Genomic DNA, 20,903 nt, shown 5'->3' with positions numbered 1-20,903 from the left:
TTACAATTAAACAAATTATTTATTAATATTTTTATGTAGTATCTTACCTATATACGTTATTAATGCTATTTAGAAATTCATCCCATCGTGCGAGTTGCCTATTAGCATGTCTCTCTCCGTCAGTAGTAACATGCTCGATAATTTTCACCTGATGCTCAAGGGCATCTACACATTCTCGTAATTTCTCCCGTTCCTCTTTCGGATAGCTTGCCTCTAATTGCTTCCAAATATTATCGAGCTCACGGACACTTTCTTCTACATTATTCACCTCATCTTTCAATTCAATGAACGTTCTGGCGTCCTCATCAGAAGGTCCAGTCGGACATTCTCTGTTTAGGAAGATTCGATATTCAATGGTTTCTAACCAAGTCGAAATTGTTTCGACAACAGTAACAAGAGTTTCTTCGACAACTATGACATCATTCTCTTGAACAGCATTTTTTAATTGCGCCAGTTCTCTGCGAACATCCGACGAGCGTTCTTCCGCGAGTCTTTCTGTGGTGACTTCTTCTAGATGCGCGATATGCAAGATGTTACCTAAATGACTCGATTCGTTGGTATTCTGTAGATTCTTTACTCGGTCAGTTATTATTTTAGCTGCTTGCATCGTTTGCGTTCCCTGATGTTGCGGTTTAGCGCTATATCCCAGAGATTCCTTTAAAAGGAAAGCCGCAGATAATGCTTGAGGAGACGATACTTGGATAACGGGTTCTTTCCACAATTGCGGTTCTTTCTTTTCATATATTTCTGCTGGTGTTTCAGATATTACTTCGGCGTACGTCTTGATTTCCGTTCGCAATGGTTTAATATTTTCTTTATTCAGAATAGGTTGCTCGATTTCTATGGGCGTCAACGGCTCTTCAGTAGTATCCATTGGTTCAGGCGACAACTGCGTAGATATGAACGGTTTTTGATCCGACGACATTAACAATGGTTCTATCATCGGTCTACTAAGCGCAAATGTTTTTCGCACTGTTGCTACTTCAGGTACTATTGTTTCTGGAATGTAATTCGAATCGACAGATGGATCACTCATCGATGCAGGTACTACTCCCGAGGTAGTTGAAATATCCAAAGGTATTTCTTGAATGCCTTCTTCACGTCGATTCATTTTTTCTATTATAGTTTTTAATGCAGTGTCTTCCAATTTCACATCTGGTTCGATCTGAGATGTTGTCTGAGAAGGATATTCGGATGTCGCTTCCTCCAATATATCGTCATTTTCCATCGGAGATTGTTTGCTGGCATGCTGTTTGACAACATCGCAGTAAGACAGTTCCGCGACAGTATCTTGAGATTCCATGGATTGTCTAAATGCAGATTCAAGCTCTGACTTATCCTTGCTCGGTGCAGTGATTTCCATAGTTTTATGCTTTCTTTTTCTTTTTTGCCGTTTCGATACCTTATTATCATGTTCCGCGATTATGTCGTTATTGAGATCTTCGGCAATCGTGGTATCTTGCGAAGTATCGGTTGCTTCCTTGCTAACAGATGCAACACTATCGAGCGTATCACTGGCGGATAATTCTATAGTCGCGTGAACATGGATTTCAAACGACGTATCCGAAGTATTATCCTTTTCTGACATGGAAGATGGCGTAGATTCTTTTGTTTTTGTAATAGTCTCCATTGGTTTTGGATGTTCTACCACCACTTCAGAAAATTCATGTTTTGTTTCTTTTTCGACGGGAGCATTCATCTGTACAATATTTTCTAGGACCGTTGTAGGAATCTCTGATATCAGCTTATTCACAATTTCTACTTCTTTTACTTCCTCTACGGATTTCACAATTTCTGGTACTTGTACATCAGGTGCTGCTGGAGTTTTTTCTAAATCTATTTTCTCTTTCTTCTTCATCTCTTCTAAGATAATTGGAACGGGCACTTTGCTCAGATCTTTTGTTTCAACTATTCCCGTTTTAAAATCTTCTGTAGATACTTCAACAGTATGAGTGGGAACATATGTTGTCTGTTGAGATACTGAGATTGTCTCAGTTGGTTGTTTCTCTTCTTTTGGTGATGTTTGTACGCTGATCTCACATACTTCGGGAATATTTTGTACACTTTCTTCAATTTGTGGTATCAATTCTTCTGCCTTTATTTGCACCGAACTATCAGAAGTTTCAGTTTTCTTTGGACTGATTTCTGATGTCTGTGATTCTTCCTCTGCAGTTTGTTTCATATCTTCAATGCTAGTTTGAGCAGATTCTTCGCACACTTGTATAGGTTCCGGACTAATTATTGGACTTGTTTGCATCATAGTCTCTTTAGTTTGCTCAGGCGATTTTGTTTGCATTTCAGATTCCTGCAACTCCACTTTTCGAGGACTCTCTTCAGGCGTCGTTTGTGTTTCCGTTGTTTCAGCAGGAACTTCTGGTTCTGCGATTGTTTGAGTATCTGTATGCGAAACATCTAGTTGTTCTGGACTAATCGGGGCACTTGTTTGCACATCTCTTTCGTAAGATTCTGGTACTTCAGACAACGTTTGAATAGAAATTTCTTGCACAATAATTTTCTCTGCCACTAGTGGTGGAGTAGTTTGTTGCTCGACTTCTGTTACAGTATTTATTGCTGTTTGAGTTTCAGTCGCTATCATTGAAGATGATTCAACAGGTGACGTTTGTATTTCCGTGGAGTGAACATCAATTTGAGTTGTCTGTGCTTGAGAATCTTCTGTTTCCACTGAGGCAGGAATAATATCTTCTATTGGACTAGTTTGAATAGCGAACTCTTCCATTGGCGTCGCCGTGGGTGTCATAGTTTGTACACCTGAATCTTCGACTTCCGGTGTTTCTTCCGCGATAGTTTGCGCGCTGAAATCAAGTCCGGGTTCTAAAAATGTTTGTGTCTCCATATGAGTCTCTTCAGTTTTAGCCGTTTGTATTTCTTCTTCCAAAGTGATCGGTACCGGTTCAGGAGAGGTTTGCATGAACGTAGAGAGACTTTCCTCTTCTTTTGGAGTAAGCGAAGTCGATACATCACACGTTTCTATAGCTGTTTGAGTATTCGCGTCATCTAACGTAGTTTCGTGTTTACTTTCTTGTTGTATTGTTTCGACTTTAATTTCTTTTGTCTCATCTTCTGGTTTCGTTACATCTTCTTTCATTTTTTCCTCTTCTATAATTCGACCATCTTCTTCTATCGTGATGTCCTCTTTTTTCTTATCCTTTGTGGTTATTTCTTTTACTTCAGAAATTTCTAAAGGAAGACTATTGTCTGTGAACGTCGCATCATCGCTACTAGTCTTGGGCATATAAGTCATATCTTCATCTCGAAGTGGTCGAACCTTTTGCTTCTTCTTCTTTTTCCTTTTCTTCTTTATGCCGTCTTCATTTTCCACCGCGATCGACAATTCATCCATAGTTTTATCGTCCGGTTGATATCCGTCGTTCTCTGCCACAATGCTGTCGTCTAAGCTTAGAGAAGATTCGGACTTGATAATATCTGTGACGTCCGGTTGTGGTTGCTCACTAGCATGTTTGGACGAATCAGATGATGGAATATTGATCTCCATAGATTCGGCAATTGATGTAGCAATGGAAGTGCTAGAGTCTGTTTCTGCTGGTTTTTCCAAGGATTCTGATTTATCCTTGTGCCGTTTCTTTTTTCTACTTTTATGACTTGTAGTATCCGATTTACTCTTTTCTGGCGATTCGATGTAAACATCGACTTCTTTTTCTGCAGTACTTAATTGTAAGGTTTCTGTTTCTTTTTCAGCAGTGAGAAAGGCGGTGGTCTGCACAATTTTATCGTGTATCACTTCTGTCGTTTCCTTGTCCGCTGGAAGATTAATATCTACATCTTCTTTAACGATGCTATACGGGGCAATTTCGGGTCGTTCTGCCTGAGTTTTGATAGAAACTAATGGTTCCACTTCTTCATCTTCTTTACGCACCGATAGAGATATTTCAACCTTATGAAACATCGGTTTGTATTCTGGTTTGAATGCTTCATCCCTAGAGTTATCTTTTTCTTCACTTATGAACAATTCTGGTGATATTTGCCGTTTTTTGGAAGATATTTCCGCATCTTTCAATTTTGAAATAGTTTTTTCCGCATTTTTGTCAGATTCAGAAATATCTAACTTACTTGTTAAAGCAATCGATCCGTTTCCTAGCTCCAATTTTTGAAGTGATGTTAAGGTTGTAACTTCTTTGGATGATTCGAGAGAGACCTTTCTTTTCGATTCTTCTTTCTCATCATACTTTTTTTCTAATACAACATTCAATACATCGATATTTTTATCTGCATCTACAGTGCTGCTATCACCATGGTGCGTCTCTACGTCTACCGTGCCATTTTCTAGCTCGATACCGAGTGTTTCGCTCTTTACTGGTGCATCGTCAGACTTACAAGTAGCCTTGGTGACCACTGGTTCATCATCTGTTACGGCCGGCTCTAATGGAGATTTTACAGATTCCGATTGTACCGTTGCAACATCTTCAACAGGAGTCTGCAAAACAGCAGATCGTTCAGCATCGATTAGCGCTTGATTATCGATCGCAAGTATACTTGTGCCATTTACCTCGGTAGGAAAGTGCTTGTATTCTTGTTTGTCCATCATTTGCGATTTAATTTCTGTTTGTGTCACATTTTCGTCACTTTGTACAGTAGAAATACCTTCATCAGCTTGAATGCTAACCAAATTTTCTTCTTGTGTTACATGCTCTTTCAAAGAAGAGAGCACTGCAGCTTGTGTAGAATCCGTTAATTTTATCTTAGAATCAGCTGTGTCCATTGTAGAATCTACTATTTTTATCGTAGGTTCTTCTAACAATGTAGTTTCCTTTTTGCTATTTTCAGTATCCAATGTTTTGGTTTTCAAGATGTCATCTTCCGCAATTGTTACCGAAGTTTTTGTGATCTCCTCTGCTTTATCTCGACATATGCTCGTTATATCTTTAGCAAATGGTCCAAAAAATGGTCCTTGCATCGGAGTTTCGGAGATATAAGATCCCATCTCTGATGTCGCTGCTTCTCGTTGCTCTATTGCCTTTTCCACTGGGAAAGTCTTTTGATCTTCGCTCTTAACTACGTTGATACTGATATGCGGTATATCCTGCTCATCTATTTCTACTTCTTCAGGCTCTTCAATCACCTCTTCAGTAGTGATCTCTTTACCATCGACGATGGTAACTTTTCGGATGATTTTACGCGTTCGCTTGATCACCCGTCTTGTGACTTGTTGCACTACAGCATGAACGCTTGATGTCCTCGTTTGATACTCACCGCCCTCCATCAGTATCTCCTCCTCGACAGGCTGACAGCTGATATCTCCTATCTGACCTTGCGTTACCATGCGCGTGTAACGGGGTTCGGATTCGTACTCCTCCACGTTGATACCTTCGACAGGGGCGCTTGTAGTAACTTTGCCACCGTAAATTTGCCTTGTCGTAGTCTCGATAGTACCATCTGGTCTTGTCCTAGTCATGGTGACTTGTTGATCTCTCATCGCAGCTTCTGAGAAAGCTTGCATCATCGTTAGCGTATCTCCGACTGCTGTCGACATCGTGGACACGCGCTGTTGTGTGGTTTGCCTGCTGGTGACTGCAGTACGTCGTAACTTTCTTACGATTATTCTCTTGGTGCCATCAGCGTCGACAACTACCTCGGTAGTGATGTCGTCTGGTTCGACCAGAATCGTCTCAAATGACTGTGGTGCAGCGTGAACAATGTTTAGCTCGCTTGTTGCACTATCGGTCTTTTTCGCGTCTTGGTACTTCATATCGACAACGATATCTTCGCTGGACAGAATGCTGGATTGTTCCCGACGCGCTATTTCTTGACTAGAACTAGACGGTACGTATTTGGTCGCTATTTCGATTACATCATGATCGCCTGTTGTAGTTTTTAAAACCTTTATAGCTTCCTGCGTTTGAGCACTCTCGCTCGGCAATAAATCCTGTGATGTCTGCGTGGTGAGAGAATGACACGTGGTTGACGGTGGCATCTGTGTTGTAGATGTCTGTTTTGTGAGTTGTGCTTTTCTTTCGACAACGTCGTCGATTAGTAAACTTTGACCTGTCTGTAAAGAAACGTCAGCTAAAGATGGCGGACCGCCTTCTATGGAGGAATGAATTGAAGGTGCTTCATCCAAAGTAGCATTATCTCTTTCTGTCGATTCATCGTCAGCTTGAGCTTCCTCATCACAGATCTCCTACGAGGATAACAATTTTGTTGAAATAATACACTAATATATATTTGCGGCATTATAATTTAAATATTTATTGCAAAGGTATTTGTATCTATTTCTGTATATGTTTCGAACTAATGAATATGTTCTTATATTTAAAATTATTGTTAATTATTTTAATTGTGAAAAATAAATGAAATATTAGGTTTATTTTTTCTTTTTGTTAAACAGATTAAAACAGAAACTGAGACAAGGTAATACTCAAACTGGAATTTATTTAATTAGTAGAGTAACAATGGATAATAATCGTTTATTTAACACAAATTATTTCTGATAATATTTCTATCTAGTTTTTGTTATAAGAAACTATTTGCAATATGTTATAGCTTGTGATAATTAAATTACATATAACTATATATAAACTGTAACGTAGAAAAAAATTTAATTATTTTTTTATAATAATAAATAAAGTTAATTATCACTAGGTATTGACACATTGCCAATTAGATGATTTATAATATAAAAAAAATATGAATAATATTTAATCATGAAAATAATATGAATAATATATGCACACATTTTAAAACAGTTTAGTTTAACGGTTTTATCTATCAGTATGTCGTATATATACATACTTAGAAATTATTATTTACTCGATATTATTTATATTATTTATGCCGGACTAAATATGATACATAACTATCATATTTAACGTATAATAAAAGGAAGAGGGACAGGTATTAATGAGAATTTTCTTTAATTACATGAAATATTACAGCAATGTATTAACATTCCTTGATTACATGCAATGCTATATTACATCCATCACCTTAAGATAAACGAAAATACATAATAATCACATGATACAAGTAATGTACAATGAACTAATAACATACGGTGCATGATATCTAGTGAAACAATGTGCATGATAAGAAGCGCATGTGTTTGTAGCAACGACGGTGAAGATAAAAGAAAAAAAAAATATTCTCAAAATAATGTTTTGTACAATTAAACGATTTATATTCATATAAGCATGCAAAAGTAAAATTGTTTTATTAACCTTGACTAGAATGTCTATTGCCGACAGTTGCATTATATTTATTGCCGCTTATTACAAAGCGTTCATTATCATCTAATTGATACGTATTACACGTTGTTTCCGGAATGACTATCCAAATTCAAAGGCACTATTTCAGACTCTTAAAGACTCAAGAGACTAAATAGTTTTGATGTAGATTTACATCTTTTTTGATGTTTACGTGAAAATAGGAAACATTAAATTTTATATATGACTGTCCATTAATTTTATCCGTTACTTATAATTTTTCATCCGCTCTACAAAGCTTATCAGCTTTGTAATAATCGCAAGTTGCAAGCTTTTTATTTTCTATTCCCAGTATAGCGAAGCTTTGGCAAGTTCCAAAAATTAAAGATTTATTTTTCCGAATTCTTTGTAATATCGCTTTAAGCAACCGAGCCACCATGAAGAGTAGTGATATTTGCGAAAGCCCCCGAAGCGTTGGATACCTGCTGCTTTCGTTGGAGACGGTCGATTACGTCCAAGAGGGCTTCCTTCAACGCTATCGCTAGCGTGCTCACTTCCGGCAACGATTCGAGTTCTGAGACTTGATGTGCACGACTCATTAATTCTTCCTGTAAAGCCTGTCCGTTGTGATAAGTAAAAAATTTAGCATTATTTTGCGTGCAATGAATAACGTATTATACTTAATCAAATTAATTCTCGACCATATTAAACCGATACTTATATCTAATATAAAACTATTGAGTTATGATTAGAAATAAGGATTAACATTTGACTTTTTTAAGAAAAAGAATACATATCTAATTTAATCATTTTTCAAAGTTTTTAAAATTGTTGAATATAAAATATAAAAGTCCAAAATAGCAGATTTAATATATAGCGAACGCAAAAAGTACAATAATCTTCTATTAAAAAAGTTTATATTGAAACAGACCTTGCTGGTATTAAGTGAATGTTGCTCATGCAATTTTGATACAACATTTCTTAACCAAGTATCTGTCTCTTCGAGGAATAATTTATAAGTATGAATCTCTTGGCCACGTTTCTCTCGGCTTTCTCGTGCTTGTTCCAGAGCTGTCCTCCCTTGTTCTGCTTGATCGAGAAGGGAAGTGACGCGTGTATGAATTCCCGTTAAAGCTATCGAGAGTTTTTGAGATTCAATATCGGCAGGAATTTCTTGCAATCGCTTTTGAAGTTGCATAGCATCCTCATCGTAGGCGCGAAGCTCCATTAATATAGTCTAAAGAAGTTAGAGAGAATTCTTTGAATCGTCTTTTCCGATATATTTTTCTGTATAAGAAAATTAATCTACTAGAATGATAATACGAATTTAATAGAAATTTTTTTAATTTTCTTATTTTTTAACTTGCTTTAATTTTATTAAATCTTTAATGATTATATAGATATACAATTTTTTCTCCTTTATTTAACATTCTTACCATAAGAGATGAAAGCATAGACTCTATACTATCTCGAGGCAAATAGCTCATCGTTCCTTCGAGATTCGTAAGTCTTGCTTGTAAAGAAGCGAGGCCTTCTTCGACGTCCTAAAACATAAACGATCATTAGCAATTTTATCGTTGATTACGAGATTTATCACTACTTCAATCATGCCGTGCACACGACGGAATTCAATCAATTTTCACGCTGAATATTAATCCTATTAAATGAAAAAATTTTTAAAACCTGTAAAAAAGGATGTTATTTGATGTTATAAAATGATATATTGCAAAATACAATAAAAGCACATTGATGAAGACAATTCAGTTCTGTTATAGAAAGATATACAAACACTCGTTGCTATATATAAAGAGATAAATCCTCATCATGCAAATTGTACATTTCGGGATATCTCGTTAAGCAGTCCGAATACAAAGACCTGTCACGTAAAGTTGCCAGCAACCAAAAGTAAAAAAAATTAGGAACACTGCGTATTAATTTATATTTTCCATGAGCTATTGATTTTCAATTATTCTGCATGAATTATTTCGTTGATATTTGATATTATCGCTCATTTATCAATATATTACAAATTATCAATATATTACAAATGTAGATATATATGTATGTATATTGATATCTAGTAAGCGTAATATATATAGGTATTTAAGTAACTATATATATATATATATATATATATATATATATATATATATATACATATACACAAAAAGCACATATTTATAAGCGGAATAAACATGCAAGTACTACAAACTATTTTTTAAAAGGAAGATTATCGCTATATCATGCATATGACATATTATACTAATTAATTTCATTTTGTTAAATGTATTCGTAAAAAATTAAAATGTTTTGTGAAATTAAGACAAGTTTATAACAATAATAATAATTCGATAATAGCGAGTAGGCAGAGCAGCAATAACGATATATTTATGTATGAATGGATTGTAATTGACGACACAAGAAAATCACACACATTGGATTCAGTATCGAACAAGTAAAAGAAAACGTAGTCGTTTTACAAAATGAGAGACAGAGAGAGCGAAAAACCAGTGGTAGACAATCCAGATAACTAAATACAACACGTATATATACATATAGATGTATATATACATATAGCAGCGGACTTGGTTCAAATTTGACTAGAACAAGACCGAGCACTGGCTGTGACGGTGATCGCACCTGGATCCTGCGTATCCTTTCAGCCTCGCCTTTAGCCGTCTCTCTCTCCACCTCCCCGTTCGGGCTGCACCGTTGCACGGATCCCTCCCTCGTCTCTTTACCTAAATGCAGTTTGGATTGTGGAAGGTGGGTAAAGGTCGATGATTTGGTGCAAGTGCTAGGATCATTGGAACTTTGGAAACTATTCGAAGAAGAGACAGGATATTCCCACGGTGTTATTTCGACGTTTGCAAGAGATTCTATGCACGATTCAATCTGCGGATCCTGGGAGGGAGAGGATGATGACGGGAATCTAGGAGATGATAACTGGACTTCGTTTGGCAACGAGTTATCCAAAGATAAACTCGAATGTAATGTTGGATCCTCGATCGTGCCGAGTGGTAGATTGTGATCCATTGTCCGCTCGCTCTCGCTCGATAGATAAGTGCTATAGTCGCTCCAACTACATATGCCACCGGGTAGATCAGCTATCATACGTTCTGTCTGAGGTGTACCCAGAAGAGAACATGAGTTTCCACAAGAATCCCATGACCTACCACTGCTACCACCGCCCGAATTGTCGTCGTCGTGATCTTGGGGACGATTGTCGGAATCACGTTTACTATCATGTGAGAGATTTTTTTTTGTATGTAAGGCTAAGTTCTCGAAATGATCACGCTCAGCTTCGTGATAGGGTCGTTTGTCAGGCCAAAAACCATCATCAATGGACAGGAACCATGAATTAGTTGTACACGAATCAGTTGTAGATTGTTCCTGCAGGAAGGATGTTGATGGAACGTGCTTCCGTCGATCGGGATTCAGAACTAAGATTTCGTCCGCTATATAAAACTGGACTTTAGATTTGGATGGTTCAACTAAAATGTCAGAATTTTCTTGTTCAGTACTTGCAATGCATTTCAATTTATCCTCGTCTTCGAAGGATTGTTGCACAGTTGAAGATAATTTATCTGACGGTAGAGAATGTTTTATAGCTGCATTTACCGAGTCACACGGTAACTCCTTTTGCATGCAAACATGATTAACTGGAGTTTCTGTTTCGATTTCATCATTTGTTTTATCTGATATCAATACCGATTCTATTTTGGTATTATCGTCGTTAGTTGTAATATCATGTAGTTTCAAAATATTGTCAGATTTAGATAAACAAATATTGTTAGATTCTTCTGTTTGAAGCAAGTCAATTTCAGTTTTTTCTTTCAAAATATCAGTGGGTACTTCTTCGGCTTCAAGAACATTTTCTTTTAATTCTTTAATGTCTTCTTGCTTAATTGTTTCCGTGGCAATAGAGAAATGATCTTTGTTAGTTACATTTTTTGGAGATTGTAAAATTTCAGCTAATTCATCATTTAATATTTGATCTTTGATATTTTCTTCCTTAATTTGCGTAATGTTGCATACTTCTGTTTCTTTAGATAAATTTACTTCAGTGTTTTCTACAATGGATAGAGTTTTGATTTCCTTAGGCTCAGTTGTAAATGTAGTTGTAAAATTTTGAGACTTAGTTTTATCATCTTGTTGTTTCTCTTTTTTCGATTTGGATTTGCTTTTAGCTTTTTGTTTGTCTTTTAGCGAAGTTATATGTGGAAGTGAGGTTTCATTTATAGTTTCGAATTTTTCCAAAGGTTTCTCAATTTCTTCTTTTTGTACAGATTGTATCTCAATTATTGATTCATCGTCTATTTTATCTTTTGATAATGCGATTTCTTTTATTTTAATGTTTTCAATAGTGTTTATATCTTCAGATGAATCAGTAAATTTGCTCTGGGCTATTTTTACTTTTTTCTTTTGTTTACGTTTTTCTGCTTTTGTGAATTTAGGAATTTCTTTTTCTTCCGTAATATTTTTTTCTATTTTTTCTAAGTGAGGTTCTGTACGTATTTCTGCATTTTTCGATTCGTCAACTATCATATTCTGTTCAATACTTTCTTTTTCTGTACTTTCCTTTTCTGTAGGAATCACAATTTGTTTAATATTTTCTTGTCTTTTAATTTTTTCTGCTGAAATTTCTTCATTTTCTGGATACGTAAGTATATTACATGTCATATCTATAGTAATTGCTTCAAATTTTACTTCATCTAATTTGGATTCTACTGGCAATTCTGTTTTCTTTTCTAAATCTTCAGCTATAACTGTCTTTTTGTCTATATCAAAAGTACTTTCACTCAGTTGCTCAATTACAAATTTTCCCTTTTTATTTTTCTTCTTTTTAGATTTCGTAGTATTGTTTTGATCTACAATCGGAAGTGCTGTTATATCCTTGCATTTATTCTCTTGCTCATGCTCTGTATCTTTAATTAACTCTATTTCTTTTATTGATTGATCTTCAATATTTTCTAATTGGTTCTTATTATGTTCTGTTTTATTTTCATTTGCAGATTTATCTTCTCTCGGTTTTTCGATATGTTGTAATTCTTTGTGTTCATTAACTTCAGATTGCTGTTTCATATAATCTTTACCAGCTTTATTTTTTGACTTAGTCTTTTTACCTTTAAGTGTTGCGCTTGGTTCGGATTTTGTTCCTTGAATAATTTTATTCTCAACATGACTTTTATTTTCTGCAAATTGCATTTTGTTTTCATTCGAGTCATTTTTCTGTTTGTCTTTATCTCTGCTTTTAGATGATTTGGCATTTTCTTCTTTCATAATCTTTGTCAATTCGTCGTTCTCATCAATTGTTCTCTGTTCATTTTCAGTTTTTTGCACAGATTGCTCAATTTTATTTTCCATCTCTTTAGCTTTAATATCTTCATTATTTTCAGATTTTATATCTAGTGTTTTTATTTCTTTATTTGCGTATCTTTTATCTTGCCTAGCATTTCGTGAGCGCGATCTAGAACGTCTAGAGCGTAACTCCTTCCGATTAACAAATTCTATAAAACCTTGTTCGTCTACCTGAACTAAATTCTCTATAGGTTCTTGTTTAGGAGCCTCCTCCACATAAATCTGGACCTGCAGCGGAGGTTCTATATTTTGTTCTGGTTTAGGAAGACTTTGTTCGAGATTAATAATATCACTAACTTCCGGTGATTCTATAGATTTTTTACCAACTATTGCAGCCCATGTATTTTCTGATTTTACATATGTTTCATTATCTTTCGTATTAATTGAATCAACAGAGATAGTTGAAATAGCCATTGTTTCCTTTTCTACTTCTTCTACCCAAGGAATTGATTCTTCTTGGGAACTGAGGTTTGTAATAACTGTTTGATAATCAGAAGACTGTACTACCATTTTATCTTGTTTGTTATCTTGTTCTAATGGATTTTGTAATTTTTCTGTAATAAAATCTTCGTGCATTTCATTTGAAATGGGTGTTTTTACATTGATCGCCAAATGATCCGTCTTTAATGGAATAGTTTTTACTGAATATGTTTCTTGTTGAGAAATCTGAGGAGAAGTTCTTCGGGAGGAGGCTGTAACTTGTGCGTAAGATTTATTACTTTCTTTAAGCTGTTTCAACAGTTCTGTGGATTTCTCCTCGATCGGTTTGATTTCATCCACCACTGTTGCCTTTAATTCTTCGATGTCATTTTTGCTTATTTGCTTTTCTAATGAAGGTAAGTGCGTTGTGAGTGTTTCTTCTTTTGATGGAATTTCGCATGAGTCATACTCAGTCGGCGCTTGTGATTGTTTTACAACATTTGTGACATTATCATTTGTATCTTGAGTAATAGCAGATGTTTGAGTGTTTAAAAAGTCATCATTCGAAGCAACAGTTGTCTCTGTTGTACCTTTTTTACCAACAATTGCTGCCCATGATTTCGGATTTAATCGATTGTCATATTTAGACATGTCATCCTTTGACTCTTGTTGGTTTTCCACAATTGATGATGTTTCAAATACATCTGATTCTGTCGCTTTAGAGAAAGTAATACTGTCATCTTTATTTAAGTTATCCTCACATTTCACTAATGCTGATTTCTCTTTAAGAATAACTTCAGGTTTCTGGTTTTGTTTTTTGGATTTTTTGGATTTCTTACGTTCTTCACGTTTCTCACCCTCTTCTTTATCTTTGTGCAATTCAACCTGTTGTTTGTCCACTATCGAAGATTTCTCTGCTTCTTTTATTTTGTAATCACTTTTATTTTCCAATTTATTTTCTTCTAAATTACTTTGTAATGATAAATCGTCTTTAGTGACGTCTGTTTTAATGTCATCATTCTGCTTGTTTGCAGTTTTAGTCTTCGCTTGATCTTTAGTTTTTGTGACTTTAGCATGTTTTAACTCTTTCTTTTTCCTTGATTGATTTTTTGTTTTATCGGTTTGTTTTTCGTTCATAACTGTTTCATTTTTAATATCTTTTATGCTAGTATGATATTCATCTTTTACAGCAATTTCTGTTAGGGATGTACTATTTAAAATTTCAGTTTTTTGTTCTTTGGTCTCAATGTCTTCTTCAATAATTTCTTCTGATTTTTCAATTATTGTTTCTTTTTCAATTTTTTCTTGTTGCTCTTCAATAATTGGTTCTTTTTGCTCTACCGTGTCTTCTTGTTTTTCAATTATTAATTTTTTCTTTTTTATTTCTTTTTCTTCGATTTGTTGTTTAGTTTTTGCTTCTTTTATTTCAATATCTTCTTCCCTTTTTTTAATTTGGTTATCTTTTATTTTTTCCAACTCATCAAAATCATCATCAATTATTATTTCTTCCTCAAGAAGAGCCATCCAAGCATCATCAGATTCTAGATGAACAGACGGTATCTTTGCTGGTTTTTCTTTAATTTCTTGGTCGGTTTCAATATTATTTTTTATATCGGTTTTGTTTTCTTGAATATTTGTATCTATTATTATTTCTGCATCTGTCAATTGATTATTACTGATTTTTTCGGTGGATGCTTCAACGGAAACATTTGATTCTGTAACTGATTGTGGTATTGAATCATTAGTAATACTAATTAAATCTTTTACATTATTATTAAATAGCATATTATTAGCAGATGTGCTAACTAAAGTTAAAGTTGGCTCTCGAATTTCTTCAATTGATTCTATGCACGATGGAATTTCTACAACTTCAGAAATATTTTCGGATAATTGTTTTTCTTGTATCTGTACTTCATTTGTTCGGTCTTGGTTTTCAACACCTATCAATTTTGTATCTACCGTTTCATTAATTGTATTTTCTTCTGAATTAATTGTATCGTCAAAATCGTCTTCAATCATCATTGGTTCATCTAAAATACTCATCCAAGAATCATCTGAAATTAAATGTACAGATTGTTGTAAATCTTTTGATTTTTTATCTTTATCTTCACTATCATTTGTTTCAATTGTTTCAATTTTCTCTACAATCGCAATTGTATCCTTTGTAAAGTCAGACACTACATTTACAGCTTTATTTTCGTCAACAATTTGTTTTTCTCTTTCTATTGCAGTTTTTACAGATACTTCAGAGTCATCAGAAGAAATAGATACGGATTTTTCAGGCACGAATTTCATTTTAATCCATTGCGACTCAAATTCGTAAAAACTCGCGATCGGATATTTTGGCGCATCTACGATAAAAGCATGTCTTCTATAATCGCTTTCATTCATTTCTTGGTTCGATGATTTAACATCGATTGGTTTCATTACCGAGTCTTGTACGATTCTTTCTATGCTTTCTGGTCTTGTATGAACTGTAACAGTAGGTTGTACTTTTTTTACTGTTTTAACAACTTTAAAATAACGATGAAAATTACTTTCTGCATGATTGTAAGCATGGCGATCCATCGCATAAGGTTTAATAAGATCTAATAAATGTTCAGGCACTATTTCCTTCTTTATTTTCGAACTTTCAGGTATTTCTTTACTGTTTATTTTTCTGATTGTGTGTTTACTTTCGCATTCCATCGCAAATTCTGTTTTTCTATCTATCTTTTCCTGAATATTATTAGCAGCATTGACTTCATTTTCATTTGTACATTTATCGTTCTCAATTAAAATATTTGAATCAGCTTGACTAGTTTCATCACTTAGTATAATATGATTATTTTTAACTGAATTATCAATATTTTGGCCTTCTATGATATTGTCATTTTGTAAAATAGTGTCAACAGCAATATTTCCTGATGTTGTTATAACAGTATTCTCCTTTTTATTATCATTCTCTTGTTTTTCTTCAGGAATTTCTACCTTTAATTGATTTCCCAATCTTTCTGTATCATTTAATTGAATAATAACTTCTCCTTTCTTCTCTTCGGCTGAAGTCATTGGCGGGGATTTCTTTGACATATCGCGACTTTCTGAAGTGCTCGAACAAACATTTCTCCTATCCTGCACGCTATCGAAGAGGGTCATTTCGTCGGATATCACATTGTTTTCGGTGGAAATCGCGGAAGTTAAACCTACTTTTTGAGAAATCGCTGCCTGATCCGATTGCATACTAACGAGAGAATCATTTGATACCCTAGCATAAGTAGTAGTAAGACTAGCCTCTACAGTTTCAGGACGCAAAGTGATTAACTCGGTAACTTTGGAACCTACAATTTTGGGAAGGGATATATTTTCTATTATTTCTACCGATTTAACGGACTTGACATCGGGTGGCTTGACCTTTACCGATCCTGGAACGCTGGTTGTAGTCGTTACGGTAGTAATCATTTTCTCTATAATCAAAGCCTTCCCTGTCGAAGACGGTTGTTCGGATTCTAAATTATTATGTGTTTCATCTGTGTGTTCTTTATATACTTGAGCTTTGTCGACCGAATCACTTGAAACTTTAGAATCAAATTCAGTTTCAGTTTCATTCTTTTTCGATGATTCTTGCGTCTTTTCATTATCAACATTATCAATTTTCGCAAGAGATAGATTTATAAACTTTGGGGTTTCTTCTTTCTTCGTTGAATCATCCTTGAAAACGATTTCCTCTTGGAATTTATCGTAAAAAGACTGTTTCGTTTGTTCAGCTGTATGCTTAGGAGACAGACGTTCTTTTTTCTTCATACGTTTCGACATTTTTTCCTTGGGTGCAACGTCTTTCGATTTTTTAATATCCTCCGTTAGTAGAGAATTTTCATCATTTATATCGGTCTTAACATCTTCGTTTTTAATAATTGTTTCTTTATCATGATCAAGTTTCCCATTTTTAATATACCGATATTTTTCTTCCATGTCCGAAACGGTATTACTTATTTCTGAAGAAACTTCAGATTCTTTAGGGAGTGTTTCTGTAATAGAAATAATTTCGACATTCTTAGTTACTGTAGTAGGTTTAGCAAAATCTATCTCAGATACTGTTGTAGGTTTTTCAGTTGATTTATTAACTTGGCCGAGTACTATATCTTCTTCCTTGTCTATTTTAACGCCATGGTTATTTTCAGCGTCTGTTTTTGATTGAACAAGACAGCTGTTATTAAGCATTGATACATGTTGTTCAGTCAAATTCATTTTTTCCGAAAATTGCTCTTGGATGATAGTTTCTTTTGAAGGTGCAATTAAAAATTCGATATTAAGTTCATCTTTCTTTTCATCAGTTTTATTTTCAACATCCTGCGGCATTTCAATACGATTTTCTTTTCTTTTATCTTGAACATTCGACTTTGTTTTTTCGGATTTTTTCTGTTTCATTGTTTTTATCTGACATTTCTCTACTTCTGGTTTTTTAGTTTTCTCAATTACTTTTGTATTATTATTAATTGCTTCTTTCTCATCCATTGTATCGATCTCTAAATTTTCCGTCGTGAAACTTTCAACTTCTAATTTTGCGTTTGTCTGATGCTCTGTTTCTTTGCTTTCTTTAACTCCAACTGAATCATCTGTTTTATCATTTTTATCAATTTGTACAATTTCCTGTGCTGTTTGTTGAATTGTTTCAGGCAACAATATTTCTTTTGAAGTTTCCTGAACTACTGCTGCTTCTACGATTTTAGCTTCATCGATCATTTGTTCTAATTTTGGAACGTCATGTTTTTCTGTATCGTTTACATTTATTTTAATTTCATCCAAAACTTTGCTTGTTGAAATCATAGATGATGGATCAATTATGGCTTCAGATTTTATTTTATTTTTAGAGGCTTTGTCTTTCTTTCGAGGATTGGTTTTACTTTTTTTGCTTTCATTTACATCGCTAGCAATTTTTGTAACATTAAGCGTTTTTGATTCGGAATCTTTTATTTCAATATCAGTTAATGGTTTAATTGATTTTAAAGATTTGTCCTCAATTATTTCTTTAGTATTGATTTCAAGCTTTTCTTGATTTATGTTACTATCTTCAACTTCCAGTTTCACCTCTTTTGACTTTGTCTTATTCTTTTCTTTTTTTGAAGCATCTTTATATTTTTTTGTATTTTCAATTTTTGTAGACGTATCTGTTTTTCCATTTGTACCTTCCAATTCGATTTTTTGAGTAACTAATAATTTTACATCTTTTGTTATATTATTTTCATCGACTATATTTTTTATTTCATCCTTTTTGTTGTTACTTAAAACATCCGATTGATACATTTTATTTTCTGAAGCCTCTCCGTTTTGTTCTTCGATTTTTGTATCTTTATCAATTTTGTTCTTACATTTCGTTACATCGAGTTTGTTAGAATTAATGTGGCTGTTGTCGAGTTGCAATTCTTTCGACATTTCCTTAGTAATATCTTTTTGGATCTCCTCTTCATTTTTGGAATCTGAGACTTTTGCATCCTTCGTATCTTTTTTATCTTCCACGTCATCTTTTAAAATATTTTTATCGCTTGCTTTGATTTTACTTGGCAACATGACGTGTTCCACAGATATAGTTTCTTTTATTCTTGTTGCTTCTTTAGATTTTTTTGATTTCCTGGACTTTTCACCAAATTTGCTTTGTTTTTTATCAGTTTCATCGTTATGTTTTTCTATCATCTCATTAACAGAATCTCGAGATTTGATTTCCTTATTCTGCTCTTTAAGCTTGTCTTTCTGAGATCTTATTTTTTGTTTATCCATATCCTCAATCTCTCTAAGGGCTTTGTCAATTTCGTCTCCTACTGATTTATCTATTTTCTTTTTCTTTTGTCTTCGTTTCTTTTCTTGCGATGGATTTGTATTTAAATCGATTACTGGCTGTTCTTGTTGCACTGGTTTTTCCTCTTTTTGCATTGGGCTATCACTGATTTTATCGAGAAACGATTCATCTTGCGTTTCCAATTGTTTCGGCGGAGTTAATTTTTCGTTCTTTTGTTTTTCCTTTGATTTATCGATAGGCTTTCGAGATTTTTTCTCATCCGTCTGTTTAATTTTGTCTTTCGAGTGCTGGTGCCTCTTCCTGACCTCCCGTTTCTTCATCGTGTCCCAATCATTTTCTTTGGATTGTTTAGATTGCTCATCAGATGTAACCGCGAATGATGGCGACTCTTGTTTGAATTTCGGTTCCTGCAATGGTGACAATTCGCGAGATGGTAACTCGAGTGACTCTTTTGGCGAATCAGAACGTTCTTTACTTTGATAATTCGCGGCTGTCGATTCACTAACGATGCGTGTCGAAGTAACACGTGGACTGAGTCCATGCGAAAGTATTTGCGCGTACGAAAAGGTTTGCCCTTTGGTTTCCATATTATTCAATGGTGACATACTCCTTTCTTCTGTTTTATTCGTTGTGGAAATTTCTACATTTGAGATATTTACAGATTTTTGCTGTTCAGGCTTATCGATAGGTTCAGTCGCACTCACGTCTTTACGAACTTCAGATTGTCTAACTATTGGCACCTCAACAGGTTTTTCCATCACTATTCCAGTTGTATGTCTCATATCATCAACGGGTTGCTGCATCGGAGTCTGCTGATAAATGTCCGATGCTGAAAGATATGCGGTTGGTGCAACGTAATGTTCTGGCGCGTAAGCTAAGGAACTGTTATCATAAGGATTCAAGTTTATTTGATCGAGTTGCTGTACTTGCTGATGATGACCGGACGGCGCGTAAACGTACGAACTTACTGGATACGTTCCAAGATGGGACCCGATGAAACCTACCAATTCCGGCATCGTCTCCGGTATCATATAATCATAGATCTCCGTCGGTTGCTGTTGTCTTGGCACATTCTCATAAGATTTCACATGTTGCAGTACATTGTAATCTTGCAAGGACTCATCAGTCCAATTAGTCGATTCAGATTCAGTGTAATTTTGATCCTCTGTTTTCTCCGTTTCAGGTTGACAGTAAGTCTCTGCGATTTGCATGTTTCCCGTCTGTATTTCTTGCGTCGGTACAATTTGCTGGACCTCTGTGACTTGTTGAGACTTTTTAGCGTTTGCGATATCTTGTTCCGTCACTTCTTCCACGCGAGGAACTTCCATTTGACCTCGTCGAGATTCTTCGGATAAAGAAACCATTTTTTGTCTAAGTGGTTGCGCAGGAGTAGTAACCTGCGTTGTCTGTATACATCCACGAAGGATATCAGCGTAGGAAGTAGAACCGGGAACCCACATGGGACTGGGCGAACGTCCTCTTCGTTCTTCACATGGTGCTAGAGAGTTCTTCACGGGCTCCGTTTGCGTTTCTTCCCTGGAATTCGCGCCAGATCCAAGATTATCACATCTGTCGATTTCTCCTTCTTGATCCGCTGTTATTTTGGGGTTTTTCACTTTGGATGAGTTTGTCTTGCGTGTAGGCGATCGTCCTCGACGTGGCATAGATAATTCGACTTCGGGTACAGCTTGCTGACATTCTTCCGCACCGATTATGCTTCGATCATCTGTTGTTGGCACGTGTGTTTCAGTTTGTAATTGCGATTTTGATTTATTTATATTCGCGTCATTTTTATGAATTTGCATTTTTGAGATTTGTGTCTCGTCTAACGAAAGAGGATGTTCCATAGTCAACTTTTGAGCTTGCATAACCGCGGGTCGTAATACTTGTGCGGTCATGGTAGGAGGAGTGACTTCTCGTTGGTGTCTATATGGGCTACAGTTTCTCGAGCTTGGACTATTGGTACGTCCTGCTGCAATATCGGCATACGAGGCTTGGCCTATGAACCGGTACTCGTTGGTGGGTATGTAGTATGGATCCACCTCGTGTATCTGATCCACCAGTGTCTTGCTGCGTTGCTTCCAATCCTCCATCCGTTGTTGCAGGCTCTGCTTTATCCACCGCGGAAGGTCAGCCAAGGCAATGGAATACATATACTATGTCAATTTTGAGGA

The 20,903-nt window shown here is 35.2% G+C and overlaps 1 protein-coding gene across 12 annotated transcripts in view; it reads right to left on the bottom strand.

Annotated features, from left to right (window-relative positions):
* Nucleotides 1-20,903, bottom strand: part of Msp300 (Muscle-specific protein 300 kDa) — a 93,795-nt gene that overhangs the window by 21,407 nt on the left and 51,485 nt on the right. For 8 of the 12 annotated variants that reach the window (XM_087412898.1, XM_087412910.1, XM_087412917.1 and 5 more), the window contains 5 exons: nt 9,819-20,840; nt 8,615-8,722; nt 8,110-8,415; nt 7,661-7,795; nt 48-6,157 (listed from right to left, as the gene is read on the bottom strand). In XM_087412898.1, the coding sequence (XP_087269024.1) occupies nt 48-6,157; nt 7,661-7,795; nt 8,110-8,415; nt 8,615-8,722; nt 9,819-20,840 (17,681 nt within the window). The remainder of the gene's footprint in view (nt 1-47; nt 6,158-7,660; nt 7,796-8,109; nt 8,416-8,614; nt 8,723-9,818; nt 20,841-20,903) is intronic. The other 4 variants (XM_087412900.1, XM_087412907.1, XM_087412912.1 and 1 more) reach the window with 3 other exon arrangements.

This window comes from Acromyrmex echinatior, chromosome 1 (assembly GCF_024713525.1).
Source record: "Acromyrmex echinatior isolate Ae372 chromosome 1, ASM2471352v2, whole genome shotgun sequence".
Classification (NCBI taxonomy): domain Eukaryota; kingdom Metazoa; phylum Arthropoda; class Insecta; order Hymenoptera; family Formicidae; genus Acromyrmex; species Acromyrmex echinatior.
This window is presented reverse-complemented; position numbering and strand designations above follow the sequence as displayed.